Source organism: Tiliqua scincoides, chromosome 8 (assembly GCF_035046505.1).
Source record: "Tiliqua scincoides isolate rTilSci1 chromosome 8, rTilSci1.hap2, whole genome shotgun sequence".
Classification (NCBI taxonomy): domain Eukaryota; kingdom Metazoa; phylum Chordata; class Lepidosauria; order Squamata; family Scincidae; genus Tiliqua; species Tiliqua scincoides.
Window position 1 is genome coordinate 50,911,099 of NC_089828.1, and position 27,606 is coordinate 50,938,704.

The following is a 27,606-nucleotide window of genomic DNA, read 5'->3' on the forward strand; positions in this document are numbered from 1 at the left end:
ACAGTTTAACTCACATGCCTACTCCAAGACTCTGGAATTTCTGGAATATGCTACCTTGCTTTCCACTGCCCAGAATTTCACATACAGTGTCATTATCCCAGATTTAAAATGGAATCAAAAGCATACTTTTTAGTTGGGCTGATGTGGATTGAGGAGTGCTCATGATCTTCTTACACCAGAAGTGGTATATAAATATTCTAAATAAATAAATTTGTATGACTGAGAAATTCAACAGTGTCCATGCCCCAGCACAGAGCAACTATTGAGCTAGAGATCCCTAAGCTAGGACCCCCAGCAAAAGTTCCTGCGATTCCAACTCCCCTGAGAAGCTGACCCCTTCCAGATGAGGGCTATCACAACCCAAGAATCTACTTGCCGCTCCAAGCAACACACTAAATGGGAGTGAATTCAGAGGCAGAACAGTATTAGGTTCCAGGTGAGGTGTCTATCCCTTTAAGATTCATCACTTCTCAGGAAGGGGTGGAGACTGGGAGAGGGTGGAGTCAAACCCAAGGGAGCACAAGAAGGATTCCCTTGAGCTCCAGACATTGTTGGAGCAAGATGTCAGCTTGGAGCTGGCCAAGGTCCTGCAGCTTCAGCTTAATGCTACCTGCCACCTGGTTGTCTTCTCTGCCTTCACATGATCCATCATGCCCAGTGAGTTTCTGCTTGTGGTTAGGACAGGATCCCAGTCCATTTATGGCTTGGTGCCCCATCTTAAATCCAGGGATGCAAGACTCAGGTGCCCTGGCACTTTAAAAACATTAGCCCTGAAACCTGGTTTGTTGAATAGTCCAGGGCAGAGGTTTCAATGGGTATGAACATGGCTTTGCCACTGCCTCTTTTCCCTACTTAGCCCATAATCACAGCTACAACCACTGACAGGCTCTCAAAATACAGGTTATGACTAGGTAGACTTCTCTAGGGCTTCTTAATGAAGCATTTTCTGAGAGAAAGAAGAGGAAGAGATTGAAACACTATGGCAAGAGCAGGGCCTCTAATCACACCAGCATCTCCAATGCCGTCTGGACTAGCTCCTAAGTTTTGTGAATATTTTTGTCCTCCTGCTCTTTTCTGTCTTAGCCTAGCTATTCTCATCTCTATGCTTTTTTCAGAAAAAAAAAGTCATGCAGCCAGCTGGAAATTTCAAATTGCCCATTCCACAGACCAGGCTCGTATGTGCTCCTCTTGCAGTTGGTGGGAAAATAATAAATGTCTTAAAAAGAGAAGCATACACATCTTGGTTTACAGCGGGGCAGGGTGATGAAGAAATTAGCATACCAAAATGTGCTGTTAATTCAGATTTATGGCCCCTCCTATCCCCAGGGCTGAAGGCTTGCTCCCACATCACTTAATACACACCCTTCCATAATTCCAGTAGCAGTTTGCTAAATCTATGCATTCAAGGCAGTTTTAAAAGCCCTCTTTTTGCTTTCAGCCACACAAAGTGTCAGAAAGCCAATGGAACCTGTGGTCTAAGCAGGCCGTTGCTTTCTGTTTTAACTGGGTGAGTTCCAGTATCCCAGCACAGACACACAAACATGGTTTTCCCAGGAGGTTCCAGCAGAATATTTGATTTTGGGGGAAAAGTGGCAAGTTTTAATTTACATTTATATTTAGGCACAGTAATAGACCCAGGGGAATGATGAAAGGGTGGAGTATCTTGAAACAGAGGAGGATCACACTCCAGTTCATGAGTTTAGCTTCACAAATATTTTAATCACGCCTCTTTAAGATCGCCTAGTAAAAATAGGAAATTGTATAATGAGACTTGAGGGGTGGTGTATTTTAGGAGGGATATGTCAAATACATGGTTGGTGGGTTACATTATAGATCAGGATACCCATCTGACATCCAGAATGACAACATGGGCTAATACCCATTTTATAATATTTTCTTGACATTCTTGGAGAAAAGACGGGATCCAAATGTAATAAAAGATGTCAAACCCCCCTTTTTTAGATTTCTTGAGTAAAGAAGCAAGGTGGAGGGAGACTTGCACACATTCAGATTTCCAAATCAGCACCCAAAAATGATGTAAGAGAGGCTTTTGCAAAGATGTTCCAGATTTTTTTTTTTTTAATAGAACAGGATTTATTGAACGCCAACATGGGGGAAACTGTTAATAAAAACTCCATTCATCACGATTAATTCCCTTCTTTGGGGTGATCCGTCAAAAAAAGGGAAGGCCCGTGTTTGTCACTTCCAAGACATTTCACAACTAGATAATTATAACAAACATTTTTCTTATTACAGTATGAAGTATCTAGCTGTGACAATCTCAACAAGATGCTCAACAAAATTCCCACAGATTCTTAACAAGAACCACCACCGCTGGCTGGTCTGCAATGGAACAGCGGTGGCTTCCTATTTAATATTATGTGGTTTTTAAAAAACAGTTTGATTCATGAAAGATGGTAACAAAGTTTCAACTGAAACACCAGGGCATTTTTAAAAAAATGTTTTGCCTGCTGAAATGACTGCTTTAGCTAAACATTAACACTTCCATAAGTGACCTGCAACTGAATCAGATTATTATGTTAAGAGGTTCCAAGACACTTATTCCAGAAAATATCTCAAGTGCCACCTTTAGCCTCAAACATCCATTCACAAACATTTACTTCATACAGAAACAAAGCCCAACTACGTACATATAGCTGCATTTGGGCTCTTTCGTGCTGGAATTCTCCTGCCTCAGTCTAGCCTTCCTGCCTCTCCCTCTATCAAAATCTAGGCTGCGGAGGCCTGGACCTTATGTTACTCTGTAAAGTACCACGAAAAAAGCCACTGCATAGCAATTCAAAGATTTAAAGTAACCTGCTGCTTTTTTCATTCATGAAAGTAACCTGTTCATATCAACACTAGCAACATACAGTGTTATTGCAAAACAATTAGTAAACTGGTAAGAATTCATGGAATATAAAGATCATGGGATATAAAGGTTGCATATATCAAGCCGGTTGACAACATTCCACCCTACTCTCCCAGCATACTGTCGTAATCTTTTATGACCAAAACCAGACCTCATGGTGGGACAACACAGGATAGTGAAGGTTTGATTCTTAACCAGGTGACCAGGATTAGTTTCCTCTACAGTGGTATCACCAAGTACACCCCTTTTTGTCTTCAGTGCAAGTGAAAGGCTATCATTCACTATGATGGAGAAAAGGAAGCATTACACTTAATGGCACAGTTAATTTCTCTTTTTACCTGCCAGTCTACATAGAACTGTCTACTGTCTTCACAAAACAAAATCTTTGCAAAAGAATAAATGGGAACAAATCTAACATTAGAAATAGCAAAGTTCAGAAACAAGGAGGAAAACACTTTAACCTTCCAGGACACGCTAATGCAGATCTGAAAGTGACAATGCTTCAACAGAAACTGCTTAACCTATTTCTGCCCAGCCCACAGATGTACACATTTGATCCCTGTTGCATATATGCAATGTTGGGCAGAAATGGCTTAGGGGAGAGCGGCCCAAGAATCAGTTGAATAAGAGCAGCCATTTTCAACTACTGTGCCATGGCACATTGCTGTGCTGTGGGAATTTGGGGAAGGGCGATTGGGGATGTGAGTCCCACCAACAGCATGGTGTGCCTTGTCAACTGTCAAAAAACCAATGGCGTGCCTTGACAATTTTAGTACCTAGACAGTGTGCCGCAAGATGGGAAAAGGTTGAAAAATCATTGAATTAGAGTTTTTACTTTATTTGTAAATGTATATCCCGCTTTCTGCCCCGACGGACATTAGATTGAGGCTTGATAGCATCATCACAGGTCTGTGTACAGACAAGCTTTTTTTAAATCACATTACAGAGTTAATTAACAGCATTGCTATGAGGCTAGTAACAATTAGGAATTCTCACCATGTTTATCATACACAGTTCTAAGTTTGTCACAAGACCAGGTTGCTTTCATTTCTGATGCAGCTGGTATTGAATGTGTCTGTGTGGAAAATACCTGCTTTCTCCCTCTTTAGGCACCCTCCTAACCCCCACCCCACCCACAAAGTATCTGTGGTGTTTAGCATTCTAACAGCTGCTGCAACATCCTCTTGTAGTAGTCTTTGTCTTTTTGAATACAGCATCATTGCAGAAGGGGCACATGGCATTCAAGGTAAATTTTACATGGACTGAGTATTGGGGGGGGGCTTGATCTTTCAGAGAAAAGACTCCAACCAACACCCCTACGGAGACTGGCATGTACCCACTAATTGGGCAGCTGAGTCCACCCTGTGAGTTAAAGTGATGGGATGCCCAGTGGTCATAACTCACTCAGATGACCCAAAGTCATCATCAACACTTTTGAGATCATGCATTTATTGGCTATGGGTTGTCTGTGGTTTGCTGCTGATGCAGTTCATGCATCACTCGTAGGCATGTAGAAACCAAGCCTCCCTGTCCTTGGAAAGAAGGTAAGAATTGGGAAAAATAGGCAGCAATATGAGTTCAGGGACTTTATTTTCTGCTTATCTTTTAAGGTTTGTGCCAACCCTCTGTAACCATCCATCTTGGTCAGTCCCATTTTATTTTTGATACGCATCTTCCTTTTTGACCTTCTGTACCCCCACTTCTTTTTATCTGCACTCTTTATTCAGTTCCGACTACCTGCTTGGCATGAGTTAGTCAAGGATAGAGCAGATTTGTCATGCTTCTCAGACCGCCCTGTCTTGCTACTGTTTGGTTCCCTTAGGTTAGGGGACCTGCTCCAATAAGGGACACAGGTTTTCCCAAGGTGACATTCCTACATGCACTGCAATGAAAGCTCTTACCCTAATACCTCCAAGTTGGAACAATGGAAACAATAGGGAGTGAGTGAGTGCTAAGCAGTTCACCTGTTGAACACTCTCTCTCCCCCCTGTCCTCTTCCACCACAGTCAGTATGTATGTATCTGCCCACTGAGGATTATACTTCATGCATCTGATGGGATGGACTGCAGTCCACAAAAGTTTATTCTGAAATAAATTGGTTAGGCTAAAGTGCCAGAGGATTTTGAGGTTTTTTTGCTGCAGACTAACACTCATTCTATGAGAAGGATCCTCAGCAAGTGAGGACTTTGCAGAATCAGCTGTGGCCAATTTACATTCTTAAGGTTCAGCAGCCTTCTCATTTAGGATTATCAAGACTTTTAGTATCAACACTGTTAACTACAAGACTCCAAGCTATGCAGTGGGCAGACACCAGCAGCAGCAAGGGTCACCCAGCTCTTCCCACTCCCTATACCTCACCTCCTATTTCCGGTAACACAACTGAGCACTTCCTGAATTACTGCAAACATTAAAAGAGAACATTGTTCATAAAATCACCCAAGTTCAATGTCACGAGTTTTTTAATCGGTCTTTCATAATTTCACCTTCCATGAAAAGTGATTCAGGGAATCACTTTTTGTGCAGTGGAGACATCATAGCTTCCTCCCTGACCCATCCCCGTTGTCTCCCCATCTCCATGGCAGTAGTACAAGCAGCCTTGAACTAGTCTTGCACGAGCCTGCACAAAAGCAGAATTTCTACAGATGTTCCTTCAGTTGCTTTTTTGGAGGGGGCGTTCCTTTAATTTGCAAATCTTGTAATCTTAGGCCCAAGTTAGCTGAAACAGCAACAAACCAGCATTACAACCTCTGCAAGAAGAGAAACAATCTGTTTCCCATTTATGCATCAAGGCTGCATCCTTTTTAGTGGTTAAACTTGAAATGGGAGGAGGAAGGCACCAGCACCACACAGTGCAGCAAAACTGAGCAAGCTCCACTGATACATTTTAGGAGCTGGGTTCTATATGGCAAAGTTGGAAGAACCAGACTGACGTCCAAGCAGGATCTTACAAATCCACCTAGGAGAGAGAGAGGGACTCTGAGCCCACAGGGGTGTTAAGATGGGAACCCATGAGAAAGACAAGTGTCTTAAATCTGGGCCTTGCACTGCCCTTTGCAGACCAGCTTTCCAGCAGTAGTAGAGTGCAGTGCTACTTATTTTAGATTTGATAGTGTCATCAGTAAGGATGGTATGTTACAAGAAGGTACAAGAGGATAGGCACCTCAACTGAGGAGTTTACAACCTAAAGTTCTGTATAGGGGGACAGAAAAAATAAAAGAAGATTGATAGAGGCAAAGAATGCATGCATATTTCAACTACACACACTTAGGCTTAGTTACAGTAAGGAATTCGGTCTCATATTCCAAAAAGTATCAGTTCGCAGAAACATGCATGAACCTTAGTCAGGGGTCTTGGTCACAGTGATGTTTCATAGCTGATAAGGTGCCATGAAGGATTCCCATGTTGCACCAACAGGCCAGGTCAGAGAGATCAATGCCCATTTAATGGTTCTACTTCTGCCTTGTTAAGAAAGTCAGTCTTCCCCACATGTTTGGCCAAGTCCTAGTTCCAACCATCCTTGGGCCAAACAAATAAGAAAGCATGGAATCTGGTGCTATTTAAATCTCCATTGGGTGCTAGCAGTTGTGAGCGCGTGTCTCCAGACCAGCACATTAGGCTCCTACAAGACTCCAGTTCTCCAGCTGATTCCTAGAACTTCTTGCTTCAGGACAAGCGGTTGCTCTGTTCTAGAGTCTGCATCTCCTAATTTGCCCATTCATCAGACCATGACAGAACTCTGGCTTACAATATTAAATGCTTGCTTCCTAGAGGATCCTAGATATTGAAGGATGACAGTGAACCACACTGTGAAAATGTGAATTGTGAAAATGAGATTAGAAGTTCCACATTTGGCACCATGAGAATCTCAGCTGTCCCTTTATTTAAAGTAAGGTTTCTAGACCTTATGGTGGAGGGAAATACGTAAATGAATGGACAGTACAGGTGAAACTGCATGGGGGGGGAACATCACACAGGTGGTTGGAGGGGTGAGGCTTTAGTGCCAGCTCCTTCTCAATTTCCCAAGCACTACTATTCCAAAGATAATCTGTTCCTAGGACACCCATTTGCTACCATCGCTTTTCAGGGGAGCAGGGCTAAGACCTGCATTCCATTGGATTATGCGCATGCATAAACTGAGTTTTGCCAATGGATTGGGTAGAGACAGTGTGCCCTGCATTGCTTGCATCCACCTTATATAAGCAGCTCCCATCAAGCCCTGCTTCTTGTATCATCTCTGTAATTGCACAAATCCAAATCATTAGAATTTTAAAAGATAATTCTAATCTTTCCATTGTTCAGATACAGGCTTCATTTAAATTTCATTCATTCATAAAACCACAAAAATATGTAAAACACAATGTTGCCCTCATACTGAAGAGTGTGGAGACCCCCATTGTCAAAGGAACAAAAATAATTACACCCTAGTCACTGCCAATAGCGCCCACCGTTCCCAACTCCATACATTTCCCTTCTACTGTTTCTTCCTTTCCTTGTCAATAACTCAAACTCTTCAAAGCAGGACTGAAGGGTTGTGTTAGGAGGGTTTGGTGAGTGACACACTGCGTTACTGGAAGAGTGTCATTTTAAGATTCATCAAAGGCATGAGATAAATGGAAAACAGCAGCAGCTGTTCCTGGAATTGTGAGAAAAGGTTATACAGCATATTAACATGTTTGTAAATAAGACCCTCTCGCACAGCACATAGGAATGCGTATGCAGTTATCATAGTTTAGATCAGAAACATTTTCCCAGACTTGAGAAGCTTTCACGGTCGCATGTGTCATAGCTTACATGACTTCCACCCCCATAAATGTCTCTCTCTCTCTCTCTCTCTCACACACACACACACACACACACACACACAGTCCTAAGAGTTTGTGAGTCACCCTTTATACAGTCTGGCTCTTTGCCTCACACCCACACAAGTAGCAGCGTGGAGCCTGAATTTACAAGGACAAAAAGGAAGAGAATTTCATTGTAAAACGTGTCGTGAAGTGCTGGCACTTCTGAACAAGGACTGCCTGTAATTTTGTTACTTACTGCAATATGCCTAGAACTTAAAAAAAATTAACATGTCTATCTTTAAAAACTCACCATCTCTATGAAGGTGAGACATGAAGGAGGGACAAAAGAAAGGGAAAACTGATGCTGTTTTAGCAGTAGGTAGATTTAAAGGCTGGCTGAAAGCAATATTTGTATGCCAACAAAGGTTTCTCTCTATCAGCAATGATGGATAGAAACACAATGCTCACAAACACAATCCCTCTACTGATCTGCAGAACCTTCTGGTCCCTGACAGTTGACAAGATAAATCTAATCTCTCCCGTCCAAAGGGAGGGGGCAGAAGGAGCTGCAATTGGAAATAAGGGCTAGCTCACAGGAAAGGTGCCAACCCACAGAAGCAGCTCTTCCACTGACCATAACAGTGTCCTGGCCCATGGCAGCTGACCAGGACCAGAAGATGTGTGAAATGATTCAGGTCATCCTTAGACTTCTTACAGGCAAGTTGGTTTGCTATAAATTCCAATCATAGGGTAGAGTGAGTGAACTGAGAAGTATGTTCAATGATGGGGGGAAAGCTTCTGCAGATACTTTGTGATCTTGGTTTTGTTGCTCCACCCTCCCTCCTCTAACTGTGTTCACTTAGCACTACTAATCCATTTTTGAAAAAAGACTCCTCGAAAGAAACATATAAACCTCAGGTTCCTCTGCGCATGCACAGAGTGTCATGTTCTCAAGACAGTTTGAGGTTGCCATCACTCACAAATGGTTTCCAATGGATAAAGAAGACTTCTATGCCTATTAAGGCTTTTCCCAGCATCTTGCCATGCAGCAAGAATCTTGCCACACAGCAAGTTCCATGTACACACTTTTCTGGATATTTGCTCAAAGTACCCATGGAGCTTGGTGGGTGAGCTTCAGTGATTATGAATTTGAACCCTTCTCTCCTGTTCCTAGTCCAACACACCAACTAGCACAGCACACTGGCTCTCAGTTGCTTGTGTATGGTCCTGGACTGCACACTGTGTTCATGCTGGGTAATGAGGAGGTTTAATATTCAGAATGCTACCCAGAATCAACTGCAAGGTGCAGGGGTTCCTCAGCAGCAAATGGGCATGGAAAGGGATCCTTGAACATAAGTAGCCTGATACCGCTATCATAAACACAGTTTAGGCACAGCCTGGCTTAAACTTTCCACATAGTCAAGGGCTTGTATCAAGGGCTAGCCAAAACTGGGAAAGATCAGAGACTTAGGACAGTGGGGGAAAATATGTGGCATACAAACTGCAGGTTACAAGGACACAGCAGATTGCTTGGAACCACCATTGGAATGCATGCAAAACAACAAGGAACACTTAATCTGCAGGTTACCAAGAGGACCTCTTGCAACAGCACTGTCCAAGGCTATTTATGAACAGCAGCAGAGCTGAGAAGTTTTGTTTGCTTGCTTGCTTGGGAAAATATAACACACATAGGGGCTTGGTAATCTCAGGCCATCGCAAAACTAACCATGGCCTCTGCAAGGACAAACAGAAAAGCACTGCTTGAGTTCCCTCATGCAACTGGGTTATGCCAGGTCAGCTCTCTGGACTGAAGTAGAAATGTCTTAAGAGGCAAGTTTGTGCTGCCCTCTTTTTTCTTTCTCCTTCTGAGTCAGTGATTTCCAAACTGTGTTCTGGGGCTCCTAAATGAGAAGACCAGCAATGACAGACCAGCTTCTAGTCTAGGCAATAGCTCAACTGAAGATCACCATTACTGATCTTTCCCAACAGTATGCAGCCACAGGGTTGCATTCTTTGTGTAAGGCAGCAGTGGGGCCCAATATGCCTAGCCAGAGTATCAGATGAACAATGCATGCTCCCTGGAACAGTCTCACCAGAATCCTCTGTCATGCACTGGGCTGCCATGGCAGAAGTTCCTGAGTAGATGCATTGATATGGAAAGGGCTCTCTAAAAACCACTGACCTTAGTCATAATTCAATGTTTGTTCAATGGTGTTTGTGTGTCCCCTACCCCACTTATGAGTATTCCACAGTTCTGCAAGAAGAGAGTATTGGGATTTGAGTGAGAAGCAAGCTGGCAGGATCAGTGGCGTCACCAGGATTTGAGTCACCCGGTGCAGGAGGCCTGCGCATCACCCCATCTAGTGGGTGGGGCAACACCCCAGGTGGGCGTGGTGATTACCATTGCCCCACCCCGCCGGTTTTTTTTTTTACTGTACCTTTTGTTATAACACAGATATTTCGATGTGGATTGTTTCATTGCATTCTGCATGAAATTACGCATTGATTGATATATAACATGATGGTCTTATTCCTCCAAACTCTGATTTTAGTGATTTTGAAAACTTGAAGAGTCTCTCTCTCTCTCTCTCTCTCTCTCTCACACACACACACACACACACCCGTGTCAACTTACTATCACCTTATGCAGCAATTCTCAAACTTTTAGCATTGGGACCCACTTTTTAGAATGACAATCTATCCAGGACGCATTGGAAGTGATGTCATGGCCAGAAGTGATATCATTAAGCAAATTAAAATAAATAATTATAAATAATTAAATTAAAATAAAATAATTAAATAAGGGGGAGCCAGTCCTGTTCCACCAAGTGAATCTACTCTGAAGTAAGTCCTATTGTGGTCAATGGGGCTTACTCTCAGGAAAGTGTGGGTAGGATTATAGCCTGTGAGCCCAATCCTAGGCATGTCTACTCTGAAGTAAGTCCCATAGTGGTCAATGGAGCTTATTCTCAGGAAAGTGTGGGCAGAATTGCAGCCTGTGAGCCCAATCCTATGCATGTCTACTCTGAAGTCCCATAGTGGTCAATTGAGTTTACTCTTTAGTCTGCCTGCAATAACAACCCCCCAAAAAGAATCAGTGAGATTTCCAGCCCCCCCCCCCAGTGCCCAGCTTAAAGTACTATTTCAGGCATATCAAGATAAAGACCCACGTGGCTTTGCAAGTGCAAAATGGAAAACATGCCCCTTACCAGTTCAAAGTCACTTTTTTGTCCTTTTTAGTGGGGGGGGGAGGGTTAGAGGCTGCCTCTGGACATTTGTTGCACTCCAGCTCCATTGGATTGGGACCATTTTGATGTCCACATTCCCCTTTGCCTGGCCTGACCACCAGCTAAGGCATGTCTGCCTACTTGCGAGTAAATGCAACATGAGGCTGCTTCACTTTCCATAGGGCTCCATAGACTCGCAGCTGGGAGGGGGGACCTCCTTCTCCGTGTTTTTGGGGGCTGCATTTATTGGATCAGGACCATTCTGACCTCTTTGGAGCCCTCTCAGCCTGCCTTGACTAAGGCAAGTCTGCCTACTTGTGAGTAAACGCGACCACGTGGCTTCATTTTGGGCTCAGACTCACAGTTTGGTAGGGGTGAGCTTCTCAGGTGTTTTTGGGGGGCTGCATTCATTGGATCCGGACCATTGTGGTGTCGTTGGATTCCTCCCAGCCTGCCCTTTCTGATGGACTATGGCAAGTACACCTACCCACGAGTAAACGTGCAATACAGCTTAATATTTGCTTAATATACGTAACTGAAATTTGAGATTGCAGAATTCAACTCTCCTTAGCACAGATTTTTGTTTTTTTGGAGCAGAAAAAACACAACCACAGTTATGTTCTTCATATCCCTTTGCCCACAGGCCAAATTCCACGCCCTGCTCAAGCTACCTCGATAAATTAATACATGGATAAGCTGGATGCAAGTTGATGAGGAAAGTCTTAGACAGACAGATAACCGCAAAGCAGCACACATAGGAAAAGGAGTACGTGCAGTCCTTTTTACCAAAAAGGCTGCTTACAAGATTATAAACATTCTGACAAGCATATAATCACTAACATAAACAGCGCTGTAAGCCATAAACATATTCTAAAGGACAATGTTTTTAACAGAGCGTGCATGCATCTCTTGACTTGTGCTGCTAATAACACAATAGGCGCCATCTATGAGTAAGAGGCACATCCCGATGAGCATCTAGGCACATCTTAGGAGCGAGTCCCAGTGAACGGTTATGGGAGGATGCTTAGGAGCAAGACTCTCACAGGCAGGGCAGCACGCATACTGCAATCTCACAGGACTGAAAAAAAAGCAAAGAAATGCGTGCACTGCACAGAATTCTGTTAGAAAGGGAAAAAAGCACAGGTTTCTCAGCTTTTGGGGCTGTAAAGCTTAGGGAAGTGGAGCTATTGAAATTCAAGAAGTCAGAGGGATGGCTTCAACTGGTCAGAGGATGGGGCTTGAGTGCCTGTGAAACACCTTGCCCTCTCCCTGAGATTAGCAGAAAGAATATCCTGTGCAAAACAAGATTATGCACATTTGCTTTCTTTGTATAAATTGTACAGGTCACAGAAATCGGGTGCAGTTAGTACAGGATTTGAATTACCACAATTTTTACTATAGCTTGGATTACAGACAGCTCTCTGCTCACTGACTTAATGATATTTAATGGTATTCACATTTAATGGTATTCACCATATTTACTACTTATTGTAAATCTATAAACCTCCTCACCATTTTCCTCACCTGATGTTATACTTTCCAGTTTGCAACTTTCCTGTTGCATATACTTCACTTTTACATTATACTATCAAAAATGTCTTGTTCCAGTTCACAAACAAAACTGTTTTGTCCACCTTGTTGCTCTGGGTTTTTTCCCCCCTGTCAAATTTGTTTTTGGTGCTTGCATGTGCTTTTAAAACATTGCAATCATAACTTAGAACAGCACTTATTTATTGGAGTTACATGAGAATGTACAAAAAGGGTACTGGCAGGGATCAGGCCAACTATCTCAAGATAAAAGTGAATTTATTTTCTGGTAAATGCTGTGGAAGTGTAGACATGGATCAAACACTGATCCCCCTCATGGGAATGAGGAACAAATAAGGCACTTGCAAGTGCAGAACCATTTCTAAGAATAATCTTAACCAGAAGTTATACTTCACATACCTGGCAAAATGGAACTCAAAAGTCCAAGAAAGTATTTGCCACAGTTTGTTTGCAAATTTAAACCCCACTTTATCTCCCTCCCAGGCATTCAAAGCAGCTTTGAATTCAAAGCGGTTAAATCTGTATTCTCAAACTGTACCTCCAGAGGCATGCACACACTGAGCATAATGCTCCAGACATCCTACATCCTCCCTATCCATGGGCTCAGCATTCACGGATCCAAAAAACTGCAGATGCCAAACCTGCAACTGGAGGGCCTCAGATGACCTCCCAGATGCAACCAGAGGTGACTTTCAGATTGCCTGCCATATTGCCTTGCAGCTTCCTGGTCACAGCAGGCCTGGGACCCACCACAGATGACGATGGGGGGTTACAGAGGGAAGGTGTTTGGGAACTGCTGCAATAGAGCCATGCATCCAACAGGAAGTGCCTCTTATTTATCAAACACACCACACAGAGCAGGCCCACCAAGGGAGCACTAGAACCTGCCAGAAGGGGAAGGTTTGTTTTTTTCCCCCCCGACTGCTATTTTTAAGCCAGAAATTCCTATGTGAGGCTGTGATTTGCTCCTGAATTGGACATTTTCTCAAAATGCCACTCCAGGTGATAAGCATAATGCTGGGGATAATTTTTGGCTTCAAAACAGCATGTAGGGAAAGGGTAAGCCTCACTTTTCCCACACATCCTGACCAGATTGCACCTACCCTCCAGACAGCTGTGTTTGAGTGTTTCTGGTTGGAAATATGTCTCTATTTCCACGCATGTCTACAAAGCCCTAACCCCACGTATAGCCTCTGAAGTTATACGGTTGGAATTGGGACTTCCAAAGATTTCAACCTTGATTTGGAAAGCTATTATCAGATTTAAATACAGACTTACAACTGCTGAAAAATCTTCCTATTTTCACAAAACTAGCAGCATAGGAACGTAAAATGGAATAACAACATTAATATGAAAATATGTGAGCTGGGCCTATGGTCTCTAGAAAAATTTAGTGGAAGAAGCCATTTGCTGCTTGTTGAAAAGCTGCTAATTCAAGATTGGGATGGCCTTTTAAGGGAGGCGAAGCATAAATGCTCCCCTTCTTATTTTGGAATTAAATTTCCCACTAAATTTTCATTACCCATCTATTTTTATGTGCTGACAGTTCCCAAGTTGAGGCATGCTCATATGATTGCATGATGTAATGCTTTACCAACTGGACAAATGAAGGGTCGTTTTCAAAGGATCGTTCCCGAGCAGCATTATTGTGATTGTCCCTTAACTGAATTAGACACCCCGGTGCATATCTTTTTCCAATGCCCAAAATATACAGCAGGGAGAGATCAATTCTTAAAGAAATGGATACATAAATTTTCTATGTTTTCTGACTCTTTAAGATTGAAATTACTGTTAAGTAATCTATGCAAAGCGTGGATGTAGCCAAATTCTGTTTCTATGTGGTTTTAAACTCTGGTTTTAAGATTTTAAATAAATAAGTGTATGGCTTATGTGCTGATCAACCTAATAAACTTGAAACGATGCATGTCTACAATGGCCCTAAGGCCACAACTACACACCTACAAGGAAGTTAACCTCACTGAACTCTATAGGACTTGCTTTCAAATGACATAGGATGGTGCTGTAAGATGGCTTCCCCCAGAACTGGTCTCCTTACCCAGAAGATCCAAGGCTTTTGCACAAAGCAAGGAGAGGTCTCTTCTCAGCAAAATTATCGCACTTCTGAGGACCTGCAGAACAAAAACACCACAACAGAATCACTTCAAAGGTAAAAAATAAACATGAAATTAAAAAATGAGAAGCATCCACCCAAACTTGTCAATTCATTGGCCTTTGGTGTTTTTCACAGTCCTTGGAATCCAGAGACATGGATTACATACTTTTCACAGAGCAGAAGTAGTTTATAAAAGAGAAAGAAATTGCACTACTAACACAGTGGCTAGTTTTGACCTACGAATGGCTGATGTATGGCTTACCTAAGGCCGTGTTCACTTGGGCAGTTAATTCAGTTTAACCAATACATTGTCCATGCTCAAAGTTTAGCTAAATGGCCTATTATTTCTAAAAGTGCATTAGGCACTGTACCAAGAATATCACACACAGGTTCCTGTTAGTGGGCTCATAATTTACATCCATCCATAGCACCATGTGGTACAGCTTCTGCTGGGCTGTACTACTTCAGACTGCATGGGCCGAATCTTCCTGCACATCAAAAACTCCCTACCCAAGGAGGAAAAAACCCAGTACGTTAGCAAGATGATTCTTAACTTAGACTACTTTCCAACTAGATAGTTTTGGGTGTGAACCTCTCACAAGATCTGGATGAGAACCCATGCCTACAACATTTACCCTGCATCATGATCAGAGAAGGCCCAGATCTCAGTGGTAAGAGTCCATGCTTTGCATGCAGAAGGCCCCAGGTTCAATCCCTAGCATCTTCAGGTACGGATCGGAAAGACCCTACCTGAAACTCTGGAGAGCTGTAGCCAGCTAGCACAGGCAATGCTGATCTACCATCAGTAGAAGTCAGCTTCATGCATACATGTTCAGAAGCAGAGAGCAATCCAGCCACATATATCATCTTTCAATAAATAACTTATAAAGATCCAAAGACCTATTTAAAAAAAAATGTTAAGGAATGCTTATAACTGAATTGACGATAGGCTTTTGTAGGCCTTCTGCTCCGTCTGTACATATAACACATGGAGGTAAGAGTGGGATCTTGGTTGCACAGTGAATCTACCACATACAGCTCCTCACGTCTAGGTGTGCCTTTTCAGACCTTCACCTGAATGGAACAAGGTTGAGAGCAGGGTTAATAGACACACTGACATCAGGGCAAGACCAGCAGCATGACCTGCACTCTGTACATGGAGAAGGCTGCAGAAAAGGTTTATATTGCAGAATGTCCTGTTACCCACTAAAAGGTACGTCATATCTGCCCTCTGGGAAAACAGAATTACTAACCAACCACGCTTTACAAAAAGTGAAGAAATGGGTCTTGTTAACTGTTGCACTCCTCATTAGAATCCAGGCTTTTTGATCAACAGCAGTATTGTTGAAAAGCCAAACCCACTAGGGCTTAATTCACAGTTCAGCTGTGTGCTTCGAAACTCATTAATCTAACATTATCTGAAGAGGGGGGCAAAAAATTTTAACACACACAAATTTTTCACTCAGCAGTGCCTCAAAAAGATTAAAGAACAGGGGTACAATTTAAGGTTCTAACAATCATTCATGGAACTCCTCCTTCCAATTATGTCTCAGTTTATTCAACACTTAATGACTCACATAGACAATCTCGCCATCAACAATGCCTCCTACAAGCCACATTTGCTTTATATGAACAGATCTGTTGATAAACACTTTGAAGCCTTCCAAAAACTTGGCAACCAGGAGACTCTTATGTGTGTAAGTTTTATCTGAATTGTCACATCAGATATTCCATGTATCAAAAAAGCAATGTTCTCTTGCACAGGATGCTGCAAAAAGCTAATGTAAGCCAAGTGAATATTTTAGCCAAGTGAATTCACTGTGTATAAACTAGGGATCTTGGCATTGTGATGGAAAGTTCGTTAAAAATACTAACCTAGTACACTACAGGCATGCCCCCATATCGTAGGAGTTCCATTCAGGAATCTCCCCATGGTTAAGTGAAACCATGAATATGGGTGAATGACTCCCCCTCCCACCATCCAGAGGCAAGGGAAGCTCTGCTCCCCTTACCTTTGGAGGGTACTCTGAGCCCAGCAGAGGCCATGGATGCCTGTCCACAACTTTTGCTGGGCTTAAACTGAGCCTTAAGGTTAAAAAAACAAAAAACACTACTTCCGGTTTCTATGTGAAATCGGAAGTGACATTTTTAATGACTTATAAGGCATTCGGAGGACCAGGGAAGCCCTAAATGTCTTATAAGGTATTTAAGAAGTCACTTCTGGTTTCACGGAAAAACTGGAAGTCACTTTTATTTAACCTTAAGGCTCAGTCTGAGCCCAGATTGAGCTCACCCAGGCTGGGCTCACAAGACCGTCGCCTCGCCTCTGGAGGGGGCCCGCATGGGGGAACAGAGCTCCCCTTGTCTCCAGAGGGGGCACACATGAGGGGGCTGCGGATCCAATCCATGGATAAGTGAATCCACAGTTTTGGGATCCATGGATACTCCTGTACACTAGTAAAAAGAAAGTCAAGTAAATCTTGGCAAAGGCGAGGAAAATACAACAGTCACTATCATAATGGCTTCATACTGTATTCATCTACTTCATATTTACCTGGCTGTTCAACCACAAAAACAATATTAACAGAGGTGGACAAAGTACAGAAAAGAGAAACTGTATCTGTAAGGTGAATCAGGCCATCTTGCCAGTCCAGAAACAAGAAGGGCACTATGGAAAACAGAACCTGCAGCTAAGGGATAAGCTAATAGTGCTTTGGAGGGCATGAGTGAAATGAGGTTGGGCCCTACCCACCATCCTCTCCAGTAAAGCCATTTGCTGGTCAGGGGTAAAGGTCAAGACTGGATTATCTAAACTGCTACAATGCCACCAAATAAGAGGAATTTTTGATTAACGAACACTGCTAGTGTGAGCCATGCATTCTCAAAACAGAACTTCAACTCAATGTTTCTGGGAGGGGATAGGGAAGCAGGCTTACTCCTTTCACCAGTCTCCCTGCAGGTTCTCCCAGCAGGTACAAGCTTGGAGGTGGGTGGGTTTGCTAATTTTTGTCCCATAAAGGCTCAGAGAATGATGTAGCATTTGTTTCCTGAGGCATTCTAAGAAAAACAAGCAGCCATGGCCAACCAACAACCATTGTGAAGTCTGGGGCAGCAGGACTAGGTCACTGAAAGAGGAGGAAAGAGCTCCTTCTTATGCTCCATCATGTGGTTTTCACAAACCTGGAAGTACAGGACTTTCCCCCCTTCATGTGTGGTCTCTAAATAAAACCAGAAGCCCTACACTGCCAGTTTGCAAAAGCCAAGCAACACAGCACGGCAAGGACACAGATAATCTGCTTTCTGTTCATGTTTTAGTGAATGGGAAGTGGTTTGGTGCATCTCACATCCATGACAGGTTGGAGAGAGATGGCAGCAGACTCAGGGCCTGCTGTCTCTTCCTCATCCCCCTGCCATCTGACATTGAAGTAAGTCTGGTCTAGAGGGTAGAGCCTCCATTTGCCTGAAGATAACATCCACAAGGTCGCCAGTTCGAGGCCACCGGCACCGTGCAACCTTGAAGCAGCTGACAAGCTGAGCAGAGCTATTTCCATTTGCTCTGAGCATGGGAGGATGGAGGCCAGAATGTGAAACCAGATCAGAAAGAAACATCTGAATATTGTGGTTCTTGAAGAACAGAACCTTCTTTCAATTGTAAAAATCCCTATGGGGATTTAAATAGCCTGCCTATGTAAACCGCCTTGAATAAAGTCTTGAATAAAGACCAAGAAAGGTGGTATATAAATACCTGTATTATTATTATTATTAAGTCACATTCATGGGCTGGCCAATCTCTAAATGGTTTAGAACCAGGATACCTGAAGGACAATCTACTTTCACAGGCACCTGCCCAACCCCTGAGATCTGCAAAGGGGATTCCTGTGCATCCCTCTTACATCTGAGGTGTGTTTGATCAGGGCAAATAACTTGTTTTCTGCTCTTTCTGCCTAGGGAGATTTGCCTCATTCACCTACTCTTTGACGGTTTTCCCCCATCTTGTAAGGTCCTCTTGCAGCAATCATTTGACCTATTGATCTGATGGATTCTCTGGTTTTGAATGCTGATTATCTACAGTCTCTCCACTTGTTTTTAAATTGCGACTGTAAGGATCATATTTTTAATAATGAAAAAGTTACCTTGAGAGGTTTGTTTGTTCAAAACGAAAGCTCGGTAAAAGCATTTGAAATAAATAATTTGGTCAGGAAGGGTTCTAAAATATCTACTACTCTGTAGAACCATAACAACATGGCATAATCTGAATTTTCAGAAATGAATGCCAAAGACAGCGCAGCAGTAAATTGATTTAGGACAGAAAGTCAGAGGTTGCAATTGTCATTCAAGACTGAACATTTGTGTTTAAAAACCAGACGCACAATCAATCTAGAGTACCATTTCCACAAATGTATATTTATTACTAGTCTAAAGTAATTCATTATGAAAAGGGCCTTTGCTGTCCACAAAATCAAGTTAATAGCTGCGCAATTCGTACAACTCCAAACAGTGGCATGTGTTGGTCTCCGCAGTACTTAACGGAGGTAGCACCCCCCCACCCCACCCACCCCACCCACTAGTCTGGGTGGGAGATGGAAGGGATTTAAATCCTATGAAGTTATGATGGATTACAGTTTTTTTAATATATAAAATCGTGTTTGTTTCACATGCACAGCACACTGATGAGGCACACACCTGCTCTGTACAGTGTGTTTAACAGAACGACAAATGGCAATTTAAAAGGATTTTTTTAAAAAAGAAAAATCTCCCACAGCTCTCCAAATCCATCAAATCAAAAAGTATGGAAATCCCGTTGCAAAGGCCTTTTTCTTAAACTCCTTTTATTCTAAATCCTTTTAATTCTGTCATAACACTACAGCGTTTAACCTTCTCCCCCCCCTCAAAAAAGCTGAAAATCCTGATAAACCGCACAATTAAAGTAATGAAAACCATCTCCCCTGCCAATGAGGCACCTCCTCCTCCTCCTCCGCAACTCTGTGGAGAGGAATAGGTTTTTTGCTCTGTTTGGTTTAAAAAAGGTCTGTCATCATTCAGCCCATCTGAAATGAACACAAACATAATGGAAGTTTCCATTAAGCAACCAGAGCTCCATAGGCTTTGTCAGACTGAGCAAATCTCAATTAAGCCAAACAGAGACAGAAGAGAAGTGCTAATGCCTCACCAAGAGTAGTTAAAGGACAGACAGGTGGTGGTTTTTCACACACTCACTCTCACAGCTTGGTCTACACATGCTGCAAGACAAGGCAGGAAATGCCAGGGCAATGGGCTGTACTTCTTCCGATGATTAACGTCATTTCAATACTTTTATTCCACTCTATCTTCAGAGTCCCATAGCGAGTCACAAAACACAATTCCAGATTTAAATTCAAATTATATCACACATGGTTCATGCAGATCAACGCTCAAAAGGGTTTTGGGAAGACAATTGAATAAGAGCAGATAATACTAACACAGGTATGCATCACTTAGTGAGGAAGGCACATTCTGCAAAATGCTGTTAGGCTATTCATCGGGTGAACTTAACACCCCAGAATGCCTTGCGGGACCCTTGTAACACCCCAGAATGCCTTGCGGTGCAACAGCTGGCACTGACTCTTTTTGAAGTGGCACATTAGAGTAACCAGTAACTCCCATTCCCCATTCATGCCAGATAAAATGACTTTTACTGTACTGCTTAGCTATCCACAAATTATCACAGCTAATAATCTTTGGCAGACCAATCCTTTATTGGCATTTTTTCCTGCAGATATTTTCCCTTTTCCTTACAAATTGTATACATTTCTATAAAAGTATACAATTCAAATGGAGCATAATTAGCAAAAGGGACCTTCCACTCTGGTCCCTTAACTCCCAAATATTAATAACAAGTTCACACTTAAAAGCAAGTAGAGACCAGAACACAGCACTCTGATATGATTACGGTTCCACAACAAAGATTATATTTTAAAATATGGACGATTCAACTCAAGAGAGAGCCACGCCAGTCAAGAAAAAGTTTTAAAAGTGGATTTCACTGGAACATTTACCCATATTTTAATACATAGAAGGCCTCAACACATGCGAATTATGTCCTATAATTTCTCTTCAGCCTCTACGTATGACAGCTTACACTGTACCACTGTCAAACCAGAAATATGTCACTTAACTACTAGTGTTTAATAAGCCAAAACCCACCTGGCTCCCTCCTAGGCTCCTTTACAAAACTGCCACTGCTGGGTCACCAACTAAGTTAAGCCTGCGTAGAACATACGCAAAAGTATTACTTTTGTATTAAGAGTCTGGAAAACCACAAAGCCACCCAAGATGCTGGGCCACATATAAGGATTAGACATCTGCCTTCCTTTATAGAGCAACTTAAATAATTATTATTGCTTTATTTAACACAGAGAAACATGCTAAGTCAGCCTTTGAGGCTGCCGTCTAAAAAAGAGAAAATAAAGCAAAGTCACATCTGTGAGCAAGAGCAAATTCTGCATAACTGCAAATGAAATCCAAGGCCCAGAGAGCACTATGGAAAGGCAAGAATCTCGAGAGAGATCAAAGGATAAAGCAATCCCCTTAGTACTTAGGTAAGGAATAGGCAGGATGATATCTGCCCCTTATGCCCTGAATTGCATCTCAGATCACCTACATGATGCCACTTCTCTTACTTCCAATCTTCCACAAGACCCACTTTTTGATGAAGTTTTTGGCCAGTCCTCCATCCTCTTCCAATACCATGATAGGTACCTAACCAAAGTATACATTCTTCCCATCTACTTCTGTCTATACAGCAAGTTCTCACTTAAAGTTGTCAATAGGTTTTTGGAAACTGCAACTTTAAGCGAAACTACGAAAGCAATTTTACTGTAGGCAGGAAGAGGTTCAATAACACTCTCTCAAGTGCTGGACTCACTGAATGCTTTCCTATCATGTCACAATGCATTGGTGCTTTCCACAAGGCATTCTGGGGTGTGGAAAAAGCCAAGGAAGTGGGTCGTGGGTCCAGCACAACCCAGAGGTGGCTTCCGGTAGCCAGGGCCTCTGAGAGGAATTTTGTGAGGGGGTACAAAGTTTCTTTTGGGCCCCTTTGCAAAGGGGGAGGGGTGAAACATAGCAGGAGAGGGTGGTGACGGGCAAGCAGAATGGCGGCAAGGAGGGGCAAAACAGGGTGGGGGGAGGGTAGAGACAGCTGGAAAAGTCTTTGGAGCGTAGGACTACCCACCCATGTGGCATCAGTAGTGTCCCCAGCATCCTGTACAGGCAACAAGTTTGAGTAGGTGGGAAAATGTAAGATCCCAGGAAATTTCTGGGCCCCCTCCTTTGGCTTCTGGGTCCCCTTTTTGACCCTGGGCCCGGGTACAAATTACCCCCTTTAACCCCCTCTCCTAGGTCTTGCCGGTAGCCGTACAACGAGCAGCTGCGGAGAATGGGGAGGTTAAAAGACTGAGAACCGCTGACCAACTTCAAAATGATATAATGTTGAATGAAACAACATGTGTCCCCATGTGGCAATTTTTTTTATTGTGACATCCTTGTGGCAGGGACCTGCAGTTTGTAAACACCACACAAGTATGGAAATTATTAGTATCTCTGCTATTTTCATATGGGCTTGAAAACAAACTGTATTCAAGAGAGGGCAATTTCCAATTCTCACAAAGCTTTCGGCGTAAAACCTGTGCTGAGAAGAGTTGTCTGTCTCGCTGTCCTTTGGCTGTTCTCAGGTTAAAGAAATCTTCATCTGCTAATCATATGACTTATTTGCTGAAATGGCATGAGAAAAACCAAATCATTTTAAAGGGGGGGAAAAGACCTTGTTTTGTTTTTAAGATGATGCAAGCATATGTTGCAGACACTAAAGTCATCAGACAACTTCAACCCCCTTCTCTCTCTTTCAGACACAGGAGGGAATGCTTCTTCAGATGGTGCTTGTTAGATGCAGTTTTTATAATGAATTGTATGTAAGAAGAATTAACACATTTTAATGGAGACACATTTTAGTTGATCAAAATGTTTTTAATCCATTCACCTAGTCAATTATCATTCTTAATCTTAGTTATAGGGGGAAGAACTAATGAGCTGGAGCATAGCTGAGAGAGTGCAGAGCTACATTGCACTCCAACATGGATTACCAGGAGCAGAGAGCGGTTTTACCACTTGCTCCCATGGTGCGGCTGAATGAATCCTACAGCAAGCACTGACCAAGCATCATGGACACAAGTCCCACATTAACTCAAATGCAGTACGGTGTGTTTCGGGGGGGGGGGGGCAGGGCACACATTCTATTACAAGTCACCCTGTTGCGCATAACTAAATCTTGCATGTACATTCAAGAACTGGGCCTCGAGCGTGCGCACAGCGCTCGCAACCTTTTCAGAGCAACACCTGCTCTTGTAATGCTGACTCTTGTATTAATTATATTTTTTTTTTAAGGGAAAGAGTGGAGGGGAAGAAATATACCTATGGATTTCAGAAGAGTTTCAAAAATAGCAAAAAGGCAGCAAAGGGCATTGCTGAGTCCTTTTTCCTCCCTTTAAAGACTGGAACATTCAGGTGACTTATCTTGCTTAAGTGGCCAGTTTTCAATTCAGTTTTTAAAGGACACAGAATCATAGAAGTGAAAAGAAAACATCCAGCTGAAGAAAACATCCAGCTGTCTCTGACTCTCAGGAAATATCCTGCTTCTTACCCACCCAGTCCTTTTGTATTCCATTCTTCTTCCAATAAGCTCAGGAATGCACAGAGGGCTTCCTTTCATACTATCTGAACAACCACATGGTGAGTTAGGCTGAGAGACAGCATCAAACCCAATGTCACCCTAGCTTCGTGGTTGGGCGCCAGTTTGAACCAGGTTCTTTTTGTTCCACAGCCAGTATTCTTGCTCCTATATCAGTAGTCTTTAATTGCTTCAGAACCAGGACTTGCCTTTAACCTGCAACCTGGGTACCTGTTTTAATGTATATGCCTGTCTCTTCTCTTTAAAAGGTACATGAAAAACCAACACCACAAAAAAAGAAATGGCAATATCGCTAGTGCAAGATCCATCAGACCAAGGCACAGCACACTTCCAGGTCCCAGCTCACCAGATGAAGGCACATAGACTACTACAGCATGCATGAATTGTGCATATACCAACACGTTCCATCTCCCTCTCAGAGAGATGCTGCTAACTGAGTCTTAGCTGTACCATCCAACCCAACTAAACCAGTGGTTCTGGAAAAGCTTGTCCAGAGTTCTCTATATGAGAAGACCAGATATGGCAGAACAGTTTCCTCATCACTGCTGATTTTCTTCTGCAACAAAGAAATGAAAAAACTGCCCACAGGGAAGTGTTAGGTGTTTTCTAGAGCACACTCTCAGTTCACATGGAACACCAAAGCCCGGTGGGCCTGGACAGCACTCTGCATGAACTGAAGGCGTGCAGTAGAAATCTTTTCCGAATCCCCCAAGTGAACCAGTTTGGCATTTTCAATTAGCGTTCCACCACAGTGCCAAGATCCTTAGTTTATACACTGTTCTGTAACCTCAAAGCCTTTCTTAGCCCACCTCCACTTCCTATAACAATCCAGTCAACATAAGAATGATTCCTTTTTTAATATATGGAATTTTTGTCCAGTCAAAAGGACTCTGTCAATGAACCAGTCAAATATAGCTAAATAGTCAAATATTTGGGCAGGAGGTGTGGTCTGGAGGCTAGGTTGCTGCCTTCCCTGAAGAAGCTATGCAGTATCAGCCTTGATTTTGTTTCAGAGGGGTGACTGGAATGCTGCTGATGGAGCCTTCTGTGAAGGAGTGAGGACTGTGGAGGTGTCAGTGGATAATATTTTGAGAAGCTGTCTGAAGCTTGATTTGCGGCTGCCTGAGAAAGCTTGGAAGGCAAGAGCTGTGCACTCAGAACGACAGACAAATAGAATGATGACTTCTGTTCTCATACAATAACACTTGTAAAAACTCCATTTTTAAAAAATGGGGTTTATGGTCACCTTGCCTATGTATATTGCCTTGAATCTATGAGAAAGGCAGTACAGAAATACTGCAATAAATATTTTAAAGTATTAACTTTCTCACAACAATAAAAGAGATACTCATCAACAGGTTAAATCCTTATGATAATTAAACAAACAATTTAGTCCACTATTACAGTAAAATAATAACTGCACACCACTGGAATCAATTATTCTAACATTTAACAATTTTAGGTGAGGTTTCTATAAACATGGATTGCTAGTTTCTTTGCTTTTTGTCCTGAAATAAAAAAGTCAGTTTACATATAGAAAATTTACAGAAAAAAAATGAAATTAGAATAGACAAAGAAAAGAAGCAACTCCTAAAAAGCAGAAGTTAATAGTTGGGAAAATTAGCACCCCGTTAGTAATTCAAGTATCGTCAGCACTGCAACTTCACTTGACTGTAGTCAAATAACAGGCAGCCAACTGACAATATTTGACCAGTTCAATTGACTAGAATGTCAGCCCTCAGCTCTGCACACACAGTTTCATGGGTTGCCTGTTCCCATCCCCAATCACCTCAAGCAGTTTCTTGCTGGCCAGGGACACCACACAACCCGCCACCCAGTCAAGTCACATCGCCTGCTGTTGCCACACTGGGCCTGCTGGAAGCTCACAGGTCGCCAAACCACTGTTTTGCACTAATTAGGTTTGCCAGGATATCTGAATTCACAAATCATTGACAAACCACAATTCTGAATTCACAAACCTCCAACTCCACCTCCTTAAGCATGGTTAAGAGGTGCCCATTTGCAGCAGCCTCTTAATCCGGCAAAGATTGCAGGTAGATGAACGCATGGGGCTCAGAACACCCTCTGGAGGCACACCTGTATTTGCAATCTCAAGCCACAGTGTAGGGATTCTTCATTCTGATGAGCACAAATTGTGGTTTGGTGTGTTGTCTGAATGGAGCCAATGGAATAAGGGTCCTGAGGTTAGAACGTCTGAAGCATCACAGACTACAAGACCTGAAGGGGCTTAGACCAATACAGGAAAAACACACATACACAGGTGGATGGACAATGGTACAGAACCTGCCCAATTGGATACAACAAGGTATCTCTCCCAATGGAAAGGCACAAAATAATTCTTCCAAAACAGAGCTGCTTTATCCTTCTGAGAGCACATTACCACTAAAGACCCAACATCAAAGGATTATGGTGCTTTAGTAACATAGCTGACAAAGTATTAAGCTAGGTTGTTGAACCAGTCCCCGAGTTTAAAAGCATGAGCTTTTCCTTTCACACCTGAGAACGAGTCGCTTATCTCAGGCTACAATCTCTTTCAAGGAACGTGCCAAGCCCATCCACCGGCAGCCCCCATCCCACCATCCTCCCTGCTGATAGCTTCTCAGTAAAAAGAGTGTTTCAGCACTGCTGATGGCTATCAGATCCTTCTTCACAAAATCCCTTTTATTCCTTTCCCAATCCTGGTTCATACATGGGGCTATCCAAGGCTTCCAATTACAGCTTTACTTTCATCTGACTCCAAATACTGGTCAATGCTCCCAGTTGCTTTAATCAAAGATTTACTTTCTGCTAAGCTATGTAAAGAGAAACTAAAATGTTTTAATTTATGTAATATGTAATTTAATTTAATGTAATTAATATGGACTAATTTGAATTGTTCTCTTAACGAGCAAGAAGAATGACTGAATACAATGTGCTTCCAAAAAAGAAAAAAAATACCCCAAGGCAACACTACAATACTGGTAATAAGGGGCAACTAATTCAGTAACTTTTCCATAAGGATTAGAACCTTGATTTTGTATAGAAGCAGTGTAGCTCAAGAAGATGACTTTTGAACCAAACAGCAAATTCCAAAGCCAGGAACCAAAATTCTTGAAGCCACAGAATACACAGCACTGCTTAGAATTTCCAAAAGCTAAGCATGACCTGCTTAACTTTCTAGGACAAATGGAAGGGTGCTGTGGTACCTGGAGGAAAAGTTCATCACAGGTTACAAGTCATAGTAGGTATGTGCAAGATAGAGGTAGGCTGCCTCTGATTGCCAGAAGCAGGGGAGGGTGCCAGGATGCAGGTTGTGTCTGTGCTCCCTGAAGCTTTTGGTGGGCCACTGTGAGATACAGGAAGCTGGACTAGATGGGCCTTTGGCCTGATCCAGCAGGGCTCTTATGTTCTTATGAAAATAACTGCTTTCTTGCAGCAAGCTCTCTCATAGGTAACGAACTACTTTGAGACAAATATCACTCCCTCAATCACATAAGCATATTAAACCATTGTAGCTGTCATCGTTGCATATGGTTTGACCATTAGACTGTGAACTTCTAAAGGCAGACCTAACAGCAGTTCCTTCTGCTATAACTAAAGGCAGAATAAAGAGTGAGTAGGATTAAGAGACAAGAGGGTGGGGGGAGGAGGAACAGAAGACAAGAATCCTATACAGTACTTACTAATTTGTGGTGATGGCAAAACTCGGGCAGCTCGGACAGGGCCATGTCGGACGGAGTAGAGTTCCTGAGCCTCACCGCTGATCTGCATGGGAAAATAAAGAGATGCACACCTTAGCAAAAATAGGTTGACTTCTCTTGTTGGGAGTTACTGGAAAATGTGGCCTTTGACTCAGTCACTACACTATCTCAAATGAGACACAAACACATTCCCAACTCCAAGTGAGGAAGCGAAAAAGGACATTTCCAAGAATGTGGCTACAGAAGAATTCAATGGAAGGTTACAGGCAACTGAGTTCAATAACTGTCAGGTCTGAAGAGACAAACTCCATCCTTCTACGGAAGAAACAAACTTATGAAGCAGCCTTCTACGACACCACTGGTCCATTCAGTTCACAACTGCCTACTCTGACTGGCAGTGGGTCTCCCGGATCTCAAGCAGGGCCCTACTACGTGAGATGTAGACAAATAAGCTTTGCTGAGGGAGAACCAGCATGGCTTCTGCAAGGGCTTGTCATGCCTCACAAACCTTTTAGAATTCTTTGAAAAAGTCAACAGGCATGTGGATGCAGGATAACCTGTTGATATTATATATCTGGATTTTCAGAAGGCTTTTGACACAGCCCCTCACCAAAGGTTGCTGATAAAACTCCACAG

General features: G+C 42.7%; 1 protein-coding gene across 4 annotated transcripts in view; it reads right to left on the reverse strand.

Moving 5' to 3' along the window:
- BCAS3 (BCAS3 microtubule associated cell migration factor) overlaps positions 1-27,606 on the reverse strand; it is a 544,854-nt gene that overhangs the window by 487,389 nt on the left and 29,859 nt on the right. For all 4 annotated transcript variants that reach the window (XM_066634858.1, XM_066634857.1, XM_066634860.1 and 1 more), the window contains exons 6-7: positions 26,953-27,034; positions 14,488-14,560 (exon numbers count right to left, since the gene is read on the reverse strand). In XM_066634858.1, coding sequence (XP_066490955.1) covers positions 14,488-14,560; positions 26,953-27,034 — 155 coding nt within the window. The remainder of the gene's footprint in view (positions 1-14,487; positions 14,561-26,952; positions 27,035-27,606) is intronic.